The 14,317-nt window shown below is 47.3% G+C and overlaps 1 protein-coding gene across 5 annotated transcripts in view; it reads right to left on the bottom strand.

Moving 5' to 3' along the window:
• Bcat1 (branched chain amino acid transaminase 1) overlaps positions 1-14,317 on the bottom strand; it is a 68,736-nt gene that overhangs the window by 32,576 nt on the left and 21,843 nt on the right. For 3 of the 5 annotated variants that reach the window (XM_055605600.1, XM_055605599.1, XM_055605603.1), the window contains exons 2-3: positions 13,611-13,679; positions 7,309-7,509 (exon numbers count right to left, since the gene is read on the bottom strand). In XM_055605600.1, the coding sequence (XP_055461575.1) occupies positions 7,309-7,509; positions 13,611-13,679 (270 nt within the window). Of the gene's footprint in view, positions 1-7,308; positions 7,510-12,174; positions 12,228-13,610; positions 13,680-13,755; positions 14,145-14,317 lie in introns of those variants that run through there. The other 2 variants (XM_055605601.1, XM_055605602.1) reach the window with 2 other exon arrangements.

Genomic DNA, 14,317 nt, shown 5'->3' with positions numbered 1-14,317 from the left:
AGGAAGGAAGGAAGGAAGGAAGGAAGGAAGGAAGGAAGGAAGGAAGGCTGTTTCTCCTGTCTGTGATCAAGGTTCACCATTAGGCTTTTTGGCTAATAGATTTGGTATAATAAATTCAAATGTAATTTTATAATTGTTTTATACTGTTCTACTACATTATTGATTCTAAAACTCATAACTCAGGGTTACTAGGTAAGAGTTTTTGTCTAGTTCTGTTAAACTATGATATGATTCCAAAGATACCCTAAATTGAGATACATTAATTTTAGGGGTACTCACTTGTTTACGGTATTAAAACGTGGTCATTATGCTCTTATCTTCACTCTCAAAACATTTTTTTAAAAAATAATCATTGCCCTAGAAGTATGTTTAGTCTTGTTTTCTAAATTATAGCCTTAGACTTTTATGTGCTGTAGAGCTTTTATAAACTACGTCGTACAAAAACCTGTTATGCTCTCTCTTTATGGACTATGTTTATGTTTTTTTAAGGCTCCAACTTCACAGGGATGAAACCTAAAGTCTTAGTCTTTAATGATTGAGTGGCTTTTTATTGATTGAAGGATTAATCTTTATGTAGTACATATACCTACAGAATATGTATATGTATACATATACCTACAGAATATGTATAATCACAGATCATAGAATTCTGTTTTATGTTTGCAAGGTGTGGTTTAGAGCAGATAACTAAGTACAGGCTTAGATTGCCTAACTCAAATATGCTGGCCTTCAGACCTCTCAGAGATCTGCTGAATATAGCATTTAACGTGCTTAAACGTATTGTGACAGAGGGAGTCCCAAATCCTAGCAGTAGCTCCCCAAGGTCTCCGAGAAGAGTCGAGTACTGACAGACGACTTCAGCTCTGGACTGTGGTATGCTAACCACTGGGCAAGACTTCCCCAACTTCTCACCCTCGCTAGGGCCCAGCCTGAACTGTGGACAAACTGAACACCTGGAGAGTCATTGCTGAAAAGTGAAGTGAGGTCAGTCTCTCACATGTTCCTCCACAGAGAAAGCCTCTCGTCCTCTGTGCCTGATGGCCAGACTGTCCCTGGCCACATTGCCATGAAAACCACAGGAGCCTGATAACTGTCCAGATAATGGACTATGACTCACTAGTCATCGCTGTCTTTTTGATAGAAACATAGATTTATTTAGATAACAATTCATCCTTCTCAGGTCTCTGATTATGTTGATGGCTAAGACAGGCCTTAAGCCTCACTCCTAGAACTGCTGCTGTCAGGTCTAGAGAGTCTGCCTTGTTACCAGACTCACCTTAAAGACTGTTGATGCTGTTAACACAAAGCTGTATGCCTACTGCCGTTTTCTACAGTGCATACACTGAAGACTACAGTGGCGATGCTAACATGTCTAACGTTTATCTCCTCTGTAAACTTGAAAGGGATTCTTAGAAGCTACAGGAAATCCAGCCGTATCTACCGCTAAGATCAATTGCACTCCAGATACGGTACTGTCCCTATTACCTATCTCAAAGGACGGGATTCCTCCTCCTTTCCCTGCTTTTGGGACTCCCCTTTTCTGGCTACCTGCTCGCCACATTCCTGCACCCAACACTGGCTGACTGGTGAGTCTTCCCTTCTGATCGGCGTAAATGCTCCCTAGCAACCTACATCCTTACCTAGGACCTTGGGTTCCATGGGTGAGATCTTCCCTCTACTTACACAGTTTCACTTCCTTCCCCTCTAAATCTACGGAAACCTAGCGCTAGGTAAATGGTGTCCGCCACAGGCAACTGGGCCTTGGCCTCTGACCAACACTGATGAGCTGGTGGAATAGGTTGTACCAATCTCCTGAGTCAAACCTTGTCCTTGGGATGTCTCAGACAGGCCACTGACCTGCCCAATGGGTACAGCCCATTCATCTGTTCCTCCAAGCTTCCATTGGGTTCTCTTCTGGGGAATTTTAGAGTGCCCGCATTAAGGGCTTCCAAGCTTACATGCCTCTGCAACCCAACTTGGCCTCAATGTCCCTTAGATGACAAATTACTACCAGTGATTGGGTAAACAGAGAATCCCATGTTCAAGTTTTTTTTTTTTCTTCTTTGCTCCAAACCTTCCCTCTGCTCTCTCTCCCTAAAGTTTCAAATGTACACCCTAAAGAATTTTTCTTTGTAACCTACTCAATTTTGTCTTCTTCCCATATATATGTTCCAGTACCCTGCCAGGTGTTTCCTAGCCCCAACACAGCACCAAAGCAGCTACCCACAGGTGCTCCAGTCCAACCTCGCCAGACCTGCACTCTCTCAGCCATAGATGTTCTCACAGATCCTGGGTAGCAACAAGACAGCCTGCTCTTCCTGGGCTTGGCCAACATTTCAGCCTTTTGGTCTCCCTATCACCAACCCAGTGTCAGCAGGAAGTAGACAAAGATGATTAATTTATTCCCCCATTATCCATTTATTATCAACAAAAGGCTGGAAAGGTGTGCTTCAGGCCTGGGACAAACAGCTCCAGGTTCTCCCAGCATTCCTTGGTTCTTATCTACTGCAATGCATGGCTGGCAAACCCCACCCTCAGCCCTGAACTTTCCAGGGCAGGGCTTCCCCTCCTCCTCACCATGTAATCTGGACATTTTGGTGCTCTTGCTGTTTCCCCCTCTCTCACGCCCTTGCATGGCAACCAAGAGCTGCCCCCAACAAACCCACGTGTATACACGTTGACTTGCCTTGCACGAGCAGTCCAACGTCCCCATCCCTGCCTCACCGCTCCTCCTCACTACCTCTTCTTTTTTTTAATTATAGGAAATGGAAGAAATGTTAGTCCACAAGCCAATGCACTAGCCCACTCCTAGGTGGCTTAGCAACCTACGATGCCATCACATGCCGATGCCAGGTGCCAGGTGTGTGGCAGATATGGCTTGGCTGTGCACCAGACATGAAAGGGCCAACCTGCCACATCGTCTCTCCTGCACTCTCTCTGCCTCAGTGTCTCTACTCTTCCTTCCCCTCTGACTTTTTCTTGGGGTGGGGGAGGTGCCATGCTCCTCTTTCTCTTCTCCCTCTCCTACTGACTGTAGTTCTCAGTCTGTCTCTCTCTCTCTTTCTCTCTTCATTCCAGGTCTGTTGACTGCATGGCATTTTTAAAATATCTCATAATACATCCTGCCCAAGTGGGCCTGAGCCACTGCCTGTCTCAGTGGGGACCCTGCACAGCAGCATGGGTATTTACAGACAAGAGTGCAGCTCTCAAACCCAGAGCTTCATGTGTGATAATGGAGCATTCTATAAGGACCTATTTGTGTCCCTCCCACAATCCAGCTCTTTATTTCCCCTTTTATTGAAAATAGTTTTTTTCTTACATACTATATCTTGATTACAGTTTTTCCTCCCTTTACTCCTCCCAGCACCCCCTCACCTTCCTTCCTGTCTCTCATTAGAAAAGAAAGTCTTCTAAGCAATAGTAATATAATAAAATATAACAAGATGAAACAAAAACTAACATCAGAATTGGACAAAGTATCAGTAACAAAGTAACAAAGTAAACAGAAGGAAAAGAAGAGAAGGCACAGGATCAGACACCCACTCATTTGCACCCCAGGACTAAACTGGAAGCCTGGTGCAGACCCCTGCAGGCCCTGTGCTGCTGCCTCAGTCTCTGTGAGTTCACACCGACTTTGCTCACGTTGATTTAGAGGACCTTGTTTTTCTAGTGTCCTCCACTGGCTCTGGGTGGGTAGAGAGGGTAGAGGTCAGGGGGTTCCCTGAGCTCTGAGGGGTGATTTGATGGAGACATTCCATTTAGGCCCTGAGTGTTCCAAGCACTCTCAGTTTTTACACATTGTCTGCCTGTGGGTCCCTGCCTCTGTTCCCATCTGCTACAGGGGAAGCTTCTCAGATGGAAGGTGAGCAAGGCACTGCTCTGTGAGTATAGCAGAGTATCATTAGGAGTCATTTTATTTGGCATTTACCCTAGGCCTCTGGGCTGTCTCAGGTTCTTGGCCACACAAGCAGTGTCAGGTCCAATCTGGTTCTTAGAGGAGATATTTCTGATAACACAGTCTAGCCATCAAGCCACATGAAGGACTGCTGTGTTTCACAAGCTCACTAATAATACGGAGAAGCTTGTGGCTTTACTCTGTGGCAGAATAGCTGCAATTTGAGGCTATTTTTTGTTTTGCTTGTGTTTTCAGGCTAGAGGTGGGACGTGGGTCTTTATTCAAGGCAAGTGTTCAACACTAAACTCCATCCCACACCTGACTTTTTTTTTTTTTTAATTAGCTGTGATCCCAGCATTTGGAGGGCTGAGCCAGGAGGATTGCCATGGAGCCAGCCTGAAATTTCAGCCAAACTGAAATTTCAGTTGATCTACTCCAAAACCCAAAATTTTTAAATCTCTGAAATAACCTTAATTCTTCCTAATTCACTTCTTAAAGGCCAGCAGCTCCTAGAAGGTGGTGCTATGCAGTTAGACTGCACAGCCTCAAAAATTAATGATAATCAGAAACCAAGAATCAGGGTCCTAAAGGCCACCAACAGCCTTCCCTGAAAGGGAATGGTCTATTCATCTGCCATTTGATGCAAAGAGCTTGACATTCATATCATAATAGCCCAGGCCAAGCAGCTGGGAATGAAACTAAGAACCCTAAATCCTGATGGCCATAGCAGTGCATCCCTGTAATCCTCGTACCTGGGAGGTAAGGCTGGAGAACCGTGAGTTCAAGGCCAGTTTAAGCTATACCATGAACTGGAAACTAGCCTGGGCTATATGAGATCCTGTCCTTAGAAAGCAAAACAAAAGGTACTAAGAAGCCATTTGATAGTCTTCTAGAACAAAGGCCACTCCTGGGTCAAGGGTCACACAATGCACACTGTATTGGTAAAGTGTGGTTGACCCTAGAGTCAAGGCTGGCCCCTCCCACTTCAGACTCGAGTGCTTACTCCAAGCGTCCTCCAAACCTGGAGCAGGCAGACAACCCCACCCTGACAGAGAGGGGGAAAAAAAAACCAGCAAAGACACTGTGTCCTTGAGAAGAGCTGGGAAGTAAAACATTTCTAACAGCCTTACCACTGTTTATCCCACAGGAACATGCCTGCAGTGGGAATCTGAAGCCAGAGGCTGGTTCAAGGAGAGATCAGGCTGCTTCCAGCCGGGAACTTCAGCCTGTCTGCTCCCCTGACCACCTCTCCACACAACTACCAGCCAGGCCCAACCCTACTGAGCACCCCAGATCACACAGGTCTGGAGCATTCAGGGTGGTCTGACCAACAGATACCCCCCAGGCCTTCCTACTGGGTGCTGTGACCCATTTAGTGACAATTTAGCAACATGACTTCAGCTTGTCCTCTCAATGGGGGACAGCCCCAACCTGAGGACACTTCACTCTTTGTCAACCGAGTCTCTGTAGCTGCTACCTGCTATCATTCTTTTACTCTGTGCTTGCTGCATACTTAGTCACTCGCTGGAAAGACAGAGCCTGGCCCAGCCTTTGGGCGGCACGGACAGCTCCCTGCAGAAGTTGTCTGCGCTCTCCCTCAGCACCGCACCACTGCTTGGCAGCAGCGGTTCTCAGCCTCTTAGCTGCTGGCTGCAAACCTTTGGGGAGGAGGGGCCTAACGACCCTTTCACAGGAGTCTCCTACCAGATATCCTGCGAATCACGTGCTTACGTTGATTCATAACAGCAGCAAAATTACAGTTATGAAGCAGCAACGAAATGACTTTACAGCTGGGGGTCACCACACCATGAAGGACTGCGAAGGGTCACAGAGTTAGGAAGGTTGAGAACCAGTGCTCCATAGCCTCAGCGAACTGCCTGACTCACACTTTCAAGAACACAGAGCCTCCATGGGGTGGGCAAGATGGCTCCTCAGGGAAAGGTCTTTGTTTTGAAGTGTGATGAGCTGAGTTCAAACACAGAGACCCACTTAAGGGCAGCTCAGTTCCCACAAGTTATCCCCTAATGTTCACACAGATACAGGGCATACATCACCCAACAACAAATAAACACAAACAAAATAGTTAAAGACACCATCCCTACCTATCATAAACAAATGTATTAAATCATAAATGACACAAAGGTGTTAGATCATAAATCATTATGACAAGTTCCATAAGCTTCCAGGGAGCAACTGAGACAGAACTTGAGCTCTGTTCCCCTGGTGCTTCTACACCCTGAATTCTTTTTTATTTGAAACATTTGCTCTTTTCTGTTTTAAAGCTTTTTAATGTGTGTGTGTGCATGCCTATCTGTTCATGAGTGTGTGCTTGCCCAGAGCCATGAAGAGTGCATCTGGTCCCCTTGCAGCTGGAGTTGTGTGCTGCCTGATGTGGGCGCTGAGAACGGAACTTGGGACCTCTGTAAGAGCAACCAGTGCTCTTAACCACTAAGTCATCTCCCAGCCCATGATTCTCACTTCAGATCAGTGAATGGGTGATTTCTAAGTTATGATGGAAAATCTGAACTCTGAACACAAATAACTAAATAAGAATGGTCTAGATATAAAGGACAAGCTCTGTAAAAAACCCATCATGTTGGAATTCAATTTTCAGGAATGATTATTTTACCATTGCTATTCATGTTTTGCCTACGGTCATTTTTTTCAGTCCCTTAGTAGATCACTGTTTATTTTTAGCACCTTCAAAATTCTGGAAGAAGCCATCCTTTGTGTGAAAACAGAATAAAATGAAATATTCTGGGGCAATGTTCTATGGACCGGGTAAACTATATCAGCAGAGAACCAAGAAATGGATTCTCCAAACACTCAAGCATGAAGGAGCACATTCAGTTCCATCCCATAAGCAAGACCACAGGCTGGCACGAGAAAGCAGTGAGCCTGGATATCCCATCCTATGGCCCTTCTCAATCATGCAAGGATCTGAGAAAAAAAGGGGGGGACTTAAAATTCCAATACTCACACTTTGGGGTTCCCTGAGGTATCATTCTGTGGCCTGGGCTGACCCAGAAAGAACTACACAGTCTAGGCTAGCCTTGAACCTTCTACCCAGCCCTGCCAAATGCTGAGATTACACTCATGGCCACACTTGAACTTCTAATTTCCCTAACCATCCTTTTTGTAGGTTCTAAGTTAATATGCATACACCACACCACACACACACACACACACACACACACACACACACACACACATTTTTTTTACTAGCAATATAGATAAACCAATAAAGCCTGCAAAACTAGTCCTTAGACTTATCCTCAATCCATTTGGCAGCAGAAGTTTGAAGACGTTTACAACAACCTCCAGTGAAGACAGTAGGGCCTGTCCCACCCCAGAGAAGCCTGCAAACCAACCGGGGAGTGAATTACAGCCCAGGGCGGCTCCCAAGAACTCACCTCCACAGAGTAGTGCAGAACCGAAGCAGCAGGATGTATGGACAGGTTTTCAAAAGGCCTAATGTGAGGCTTCTCCCATCCCGACACGGAGGACCACTCCACCGTCAGCATGTGGTCGGTAAACAAGGTTCCAAACACCAGCGAGCTGGGGGCAGGCTTTTCCTTTAAGACGGTGGCTGGTGTGATGATGAGGTCTTTGGCCTGGAGAGGAAAAAGGAGCGCTGTGAAGGGGAAGTGACTGGAGCCCACACTGCTCTGGCTCGATGTCCAAAGGGCCAAACGTGAATGGCATCCGCCAAGGCTGACACAAACTAGCCCAGAGTTTAACACTAGGGTGTCTGAGGACTTGCTTCAGCTGGGGTGAGGCCCTGGGGTTGACCCCACTATCACTGAAAGGTAGGCAGGAGGTTCACAACCTTGCCAAAAAAAACAAGTCTCAAACGACAACCCAGATACAACACTGCAACACGGTGAGAACCAAATAGGTCAAGCCTGTGCTAGGAGTTCAGCCAGGCGGTCAAACATCTCCGCATCAGGGCTGGCAAGATGGATCCGCTGGTGACGGCACCTGCCACCACGCTGGAAAACCTGAGCTTGATCCCTGAGACCCACACGGTGGATGGAGAGAACTGAGAACTGATGCCCACACGTCGTCCTCTGACCTTTATGCAAGCACAGTGGCACGCCCCCCCCCACAGTAAATAACTGTAATTAAAAAAAACAAATAAACAAAAACAACATGGAGGAGCTGGAGAGCTGGCTCAGTGGAAACAAGCACTTGTTGCCCTTGCAGAGGACCTAGGTTTGATTGCCAGCACCCACAGAGTAGTTCATAACCATTCATAAATCCACAGTTCCCGGGGATGGGACGCTGGCTTCCTGCCCTCCACATGCACCAATAAAATGAATCTAAATCCCTGTACCCTGGAGGCTGAAAGAGGAGAGCCACAAATGTGAGGCCAGCCTGGGCTACAGAGCAAGTACCAGGACAGCCGAGGTAGCAAGGCTAACTCACAAACCTCAGCAGCGACTTTGGTTCTAATGGTGTGAGAAGCCAGCTTCGGGGATGGGCCAACATGGGAGAAGTGGGAAATGATTCGGGAAGGAGAGGAGGGTCTGCTCCCCAGTCCCACCAGACTCGACAGACGGTTCGGAAAGGGGCGGCCTCCAGGCCTCACTGCAGTGAAGGGTCTTCAAGGCTGAGCCCTGGCTGCTCCGTCTCCCCAGGTCTTCCAGGCACAGGACTCCTCCAGATGCAGATGCCCAGCAGAGATATACACAGCAAAGAAGTGATCTCCTCTGAGGATGCCGAGCAGAGAATGGAGCTTCACATACAAACCCTCTGTTCTGGGGAGAGGAGACTGCAAACAAAAGCCCTGCTATTCAGCGAAGCAGAAACAAGGGCAGCAGGAAACTCAGCCTTTCTCCACAAAGCCAGTTGGGCCATCACAGATGCCCAAGGTCGCCTCAGTTCTGATCACTGAGAGCAGCTACAGAACAGGAAGACAAACAAGCAAACAAAACAACCAGCGATGGAGATAGCTTTTGGTGTTCCTTGGTGCATGTGTGCGTGTATGCCTGGGGCAGGGGAGGATCCTGTCAGTTTCTTGTCTCTCAGGCTGACAACTCTCCACAGCTGAGGGTAGTTCTGCATTTTGTCGAACCTCCACCTCCTGAGAGCTACAGGCGTGTGCCATTGCTCAGGTCTCTCTGGCGCTCAGTCAGCAAGCGCTCTGCAGACTTCCATACACCACCAGCCCCACCCGCAGTGTCTGACAATAAGATTGTCAGCAAAGTTACAGACAGACACACAGTTCCCGCTGAAAGGGGACACTGAATTCCAGGCATACCTTAAACACTGCAAAGCCAATAGGCATTGGCTTTTTACATGTTTATTTATTATTGTATGTACACACATGTGATATGCACGGTGTGGGCAAGCCACAACATCCGGGTCGGGGTCAGAGGACAACCTTCAGGATTCGGTTCTCTCCTTCCATCATGCGTACTTGGAATCAAACATGAGGTGCCAGGCTCACACTGCAATCGTTTTTACCCCCTGAGCCATCCATGCCTTGACTTTTTTTACATGACGTAATCAAGGATGCGCACAACTCTTCAAAAGATAAGGGGAACTTTCCCTCTCCCAATCACTATAAACCAGCTCCATCTTAACCTGGAGATGACTGCACATGATCCTTTTATCTTTACTGCACTTCCAGGCTCTACCATGCCTCTTCCTGAAATAAACAGACGACAATAAACAGCTTTATAGAGCGAGGAAGGCTTCCTCTCCTCCCTTTATCCATCTCTCTCTTCCAGGCAGCTACCAAGATTTACAGCTTGCCTGCCCTGCTCTTCCCTCTTGAACATTAATAAAACTGCCCTCAAGCTTAAAAAGATAAACCTTACCAACACTTTTCAATTACTACCTAAATTAGGATATTTTGAAAGTAAAACTCTGGCTTTGCATCATAGAAACTGAGGGTAGCCACGTTTTCTTCTTCCTGGCTGTCATTATTCTCCTAATATTCTTAGCGTTTTGAATTTTATTCATTTTTTAATTTATATATTTTATGTATGAGTGCTCGATCTGCATGTACAAATGGGTGTCAGAAGAGGGCACCAGATCATGTTATAGATGGTTGTGAGGCACTGTGCGGTTGCTGGGAATTGAACTCAGGACCTCTGGAAGAGCAGACAATGCTCTTAACCACTGAGCCATCTCTCCAGCCCCTTGAATTTTATATATAAGCTTTAACTGGGGAGGCATGGTGGCTCAGGGAGTATATAGAATGTATCGACACTGCTGTAGGCCCAGCCCTTGCTTGTTGCACAGTGTCACTGTAAGCCAGCCAGAGGCACACTATCCACACCTCACCTAGTATTTGTGAGCTACTCTGTAGCTATAATGGCACTAGTCATTAGAAACAAGTCCCTGTTCTGCTGGCAAAGGGAAAAAATAACCAGAAAACTAGATCAAAAGGTGACTAATGCGCTTAAGATTTAAAGTAACTGAGGAGAACTGGCAGGGCAGGTTGGGTGTGGCTTTGCAGAGGCCAGCCTAGCGTCTCTGAGCAGTCTTGAATGTGGAGAGCAGGATGTCTGCATACCTAGGAGTAATGCATTTCAGGAAGATGAACGAGTAGGACATAGCAAAGACCCTTGTGGCAGGAATACAGGGAGGAATGAGAGGAAGAAAAGGGAAAAGGTCACAGAGGTCCCATGGCTGCTGCAGTTGGGAAAGACAGGCCAGGGATGGCCCAAGATGGATGGCTCTGTCCCTACACACCAATCACATTCCAACTCTGAGACCTCTGGCTCTGTTTAGCTGAGACCATAGCTTTTGCTCTCTCCTCCCCAGGAATGTCGATTGTCACGATTGTCACGAGCTCCGCAGGCACAGGAGGCCTCACTCATCACACCACTGCAAGCACCAGCCTGTGGGAGGGACCGTCACCAGGGATCCTGCAGAGGCAAGACTCTGTATTTCCTGGTGACTTAGCAGTTGAAGAAGAATGGCAGCTAGGGCGAGAAGATGTAGCTGAGAGAATTGAGCAATGCCGACTTTTTCCTGCATCACCAGGCTTCTCCATTTCCACACCAGTGATTTTCCAGGCCTGGGCCCTCAGGCCTGTGAGCTCAGCTGGGAAAGAGCGCTTGGTTCTCAATTTATCTGCCCAGCTAAAAACCACATTTGAAACTTTTTTTTTTTTTTTTTTTTGAGCAAATTATCCCACCCTTGGCCCATTGGAGGTTCTGGGTCCATTTTGAAATGTGATCTAGATGATAGTCTTTAAATAAGTAGAGAGCACACACACACACAAAATTAGTGAACAAACAAATATAAAAACATTTTCATTTAAAAGGGGAGAACACTTTTTGGCGTGATGCCCAAGATGAGAAGGCACCTGAGCACTTTCCACACTGGAAACAACTAAACTTGCCCAGATCCTTGTCTGCAGCGGCTCTGCAGTGAGCTCCTTCACTGCTTTCTGCGTCACTGGGAAAGAGCCCCTGCTTTTTACGGATCCTCTCTGAGAACACAAGGTCTAAAGAAGGAAAGCCTACAGCTTTGGCCTCAGTCAGGGGAATCCAGGATGCAGAGAGCTCATCTCTCTCCACGAGGACCCTGGAGTCCATAGCAAAACTCAGAGGCAATAGAGCAGCCCCATACAAGAATGAGATGAGGGGAGCTAGAGAGATGGCTCACCAGCCAGGAGGGCAGGCTCTTCTTCCAGAGGACCCAGGTTTGATTCCCAGCACCCATGTCAAGGGGCTCACAACCATCTGTACCTGCACTTCCAGAGAATCCAATGGATCTAGTCTCCAAGGGCACTCACATACATGTGCTCTGACTTACACACACAATTAAAAATAAATCTTTACAAAAATAATGAGGTAGCTGGAGAGATGGCTCAGCAGTTAAGAGCACTGACTGCTCTTCTGGAGGACCCAGGGTCAATTCCCAGAACCCACATGGCAGCTCACAACTGTCTGTAAATCCAAGAGCTGACGCCTTCACACAGACATGCATGCAGGCGAAACACCAATGCGCATAAGATGAAAATAAATAAATTACGTCAAGAAAAAGAAAGAAGCGAGGAAAAGGGCCTGCAGGGAGGGTGAGGTGCACAAGCCTGGCCGACTGCTTGCTCCCTCCACAGAGCCAAGTCGTGGTGGGAAAGGGGGAACCGGTCCTCCACATGCCCTCAGACACCCACACACACCATGCCACACTCCCGCAATAATAAACAAATGCATGAAAAAAGTTTAAATGAAAAAAAAATTAACTCTTAAAGAATTAGATTTTTTTTTTTTTTTTTTTAAGATAACTGCTTTCTGGGACCAGGTAGAAAATCTCACCATCGCTTTAACGGGACCCCTCACAGTGGGAAAGGTCAGGGCCTAGGAGAGACCTGGAAGGTAAAGGTAGGTCAGAAAAGAGAGACAGACAGGAAACTTCAAAGCAGGAACCCAGGCTAAGGGTGTGACTCAGTAATAGACGCTCCTAGTTCGGCGTGTGCAAGGGCCTTGGTTCAACAGCTGGCACCTTGCAAAACCAAGATGGTGCTTCCAATAAAAACCTAGCAGTGGTCAAGCTTTGCTACTGCTATACAGAGGGCCGGTATCAATACACACAGCCAAGTTCTGAATACACCTCAGTTGTTAAATGCACAATCATCACTATGAGCTCTACCTTGCCTTGAGCACTTTATATAAAAGCATAAAGTCCTTTCAGTTGAAAAACATACAATAATTTCTGTTGAGAACTTGATTTACTGAATCTTTGTCTTAGAAAGGTTTGCAAGAGTCCAAGGCCAGACTGGTTTACGTGGCGTTCTAGGACAGCCAGTAGACCCCAAACTTTTCATAGCGTAGAACAGGGTCCTAGAGGTGCTCAGAGAACTGACCCCTGCCTCTACTGGCTGGTCACGTGGCTCATACATGCCAGGAAGGCTGGGTCGGAAGCTGTCAAGCAGTCTAGGGCACTTCAGGGGAATGTCTTTAACATACCAGAAATCACACAGACAAAATCCACTGTAGTATATATATATATTACTAAATCTTGGTCTAAAGCACATTGCTTGTGAGCAAAAGCAATCTCGACTTCACACTGAGTGTTCCCTGTGGTACAAAACTGATGAGTCAAGTTCCAGCCCCCCTGAACTCTGCCAGGATGTGAGGTCACAGGGACATTCTGTACTATGGATGACAATTGACAGTGGGTACCAGAGCCAGGAAAGTGGCAGAGCCAAGCACCCATGAAGATCTGCAACCCCCGGGGGCTGGCAGATAAGGGTGGAGATGGGCTGTGGGGACTTTGATGAAATCTTTACCATTCTCCCTTCAATAACTCCCCTGGGAAGCATGAGTCTGAGTCATACATAAAACATACCATTCAGATGGAAAGAAAACGCAACACTGGAATGTAAATGTGCTCAATGATTCCTCAGGAGAAAAGGCATTGTGCAGAGTGAAGGGTTAAGCTGAGACAGGAGGAGGAGGTGGAGGAGGAAGAGGAGGAGGAGGAGGAGGAGGAGGAGGACCCCCTCAGGTTCCTATTCGTTAATCTACTCTTTTCCAATAAAATGCATGATTAATAAAATAAAACAAGCAGCTTACTGGTAGATAAAATTTTGTTTTACTGGCTAGCAATAATCTCAAATAACTTTTTCCCTCCCTGGCTGTAATTTAAAATTCAAGAAATCCAAGTAAACTCACCCAGTTAAAACTCCCCAGCCCCAGTCTCAGCCTGAAATGAGTTAACTCCATAACTCAACCTCCCGCCGCCGCCTTACCCTAAATGTCTCAGCCGCTTCGCAGCCTCTTTCTCCGGCACAGGGCGCCGAGCATCCATTACTGCAGTCCTTAAAAATAAAAATAATTGAAACTCCGTTAAGCAAAGCCAGGTGGTGACTGCGGGGACCTGGTCAAGGGACTCACCATCACACAAGACAGAAAAGCCAAGCCCGCACTGTCCAACGCCCGGGCCGGCGCCAGCCAGAGTGACCGTCCCAGGTTCCCACCCAGTCCCAGGTCTGGCTTTATATCTTCCAGCAGCTTAGGGAGGAGCTCCTTAAATTCCGGGTCAGCCCAGGAGCCAAGCTTCACCAGCAACGAACAAAATGGCAATTGTCTCCCGAAAGTCCCCGTAAGTCGTCTAGACCGAGGGTTTAAGCCATTTATAGAAAGAGAAAAAAAAAAAAAAATCCCCCGAGCGCGCTCAGCCTCGTGGTCCTGTCAATCACGGGCGCACAATAGGGGGGCTGCCTCAAGTGTGAGGGGACCCTGGCTGGCTGGAACCATTCTCTCCACCCGCGGGGTCCCCGGAGCTTAGGCGCAGCCAAAACCTCACGCTTTCCGGACAAAACCTCTTGATGCTGATCGCAATGATGTGAATTAAAGATAACGCGGCTCGGAGTGAGCAGGGAAGAGGCGGCGCTCAGGCAGCGGGGCGCTGGCTCGATGAAGAACTGGGAGGGAGGGACGGAGGGAGGGAGGGAGG

This window comes from Psammomys obesus, unplaced genomic scaffold (assembly GCF_907164565.1).
Source record: "Psammomys obesus unplaced genomic scaffold, mPsaObe1.curated_primary_1811, whole genome shotgun sequence".
In the NCBI taxonomy this organism is placed as follows: Eukaryota; Metazoa; Chordata; class Mammalia; order Rodentia; family Muridae; genus Psammomys; species Psammomys obesus.
The sequence above is the reverse complement of the archived record's forward strand: the minus strand, read 5'-3'. Positions and strand labels throughout refer to the sequence as shown.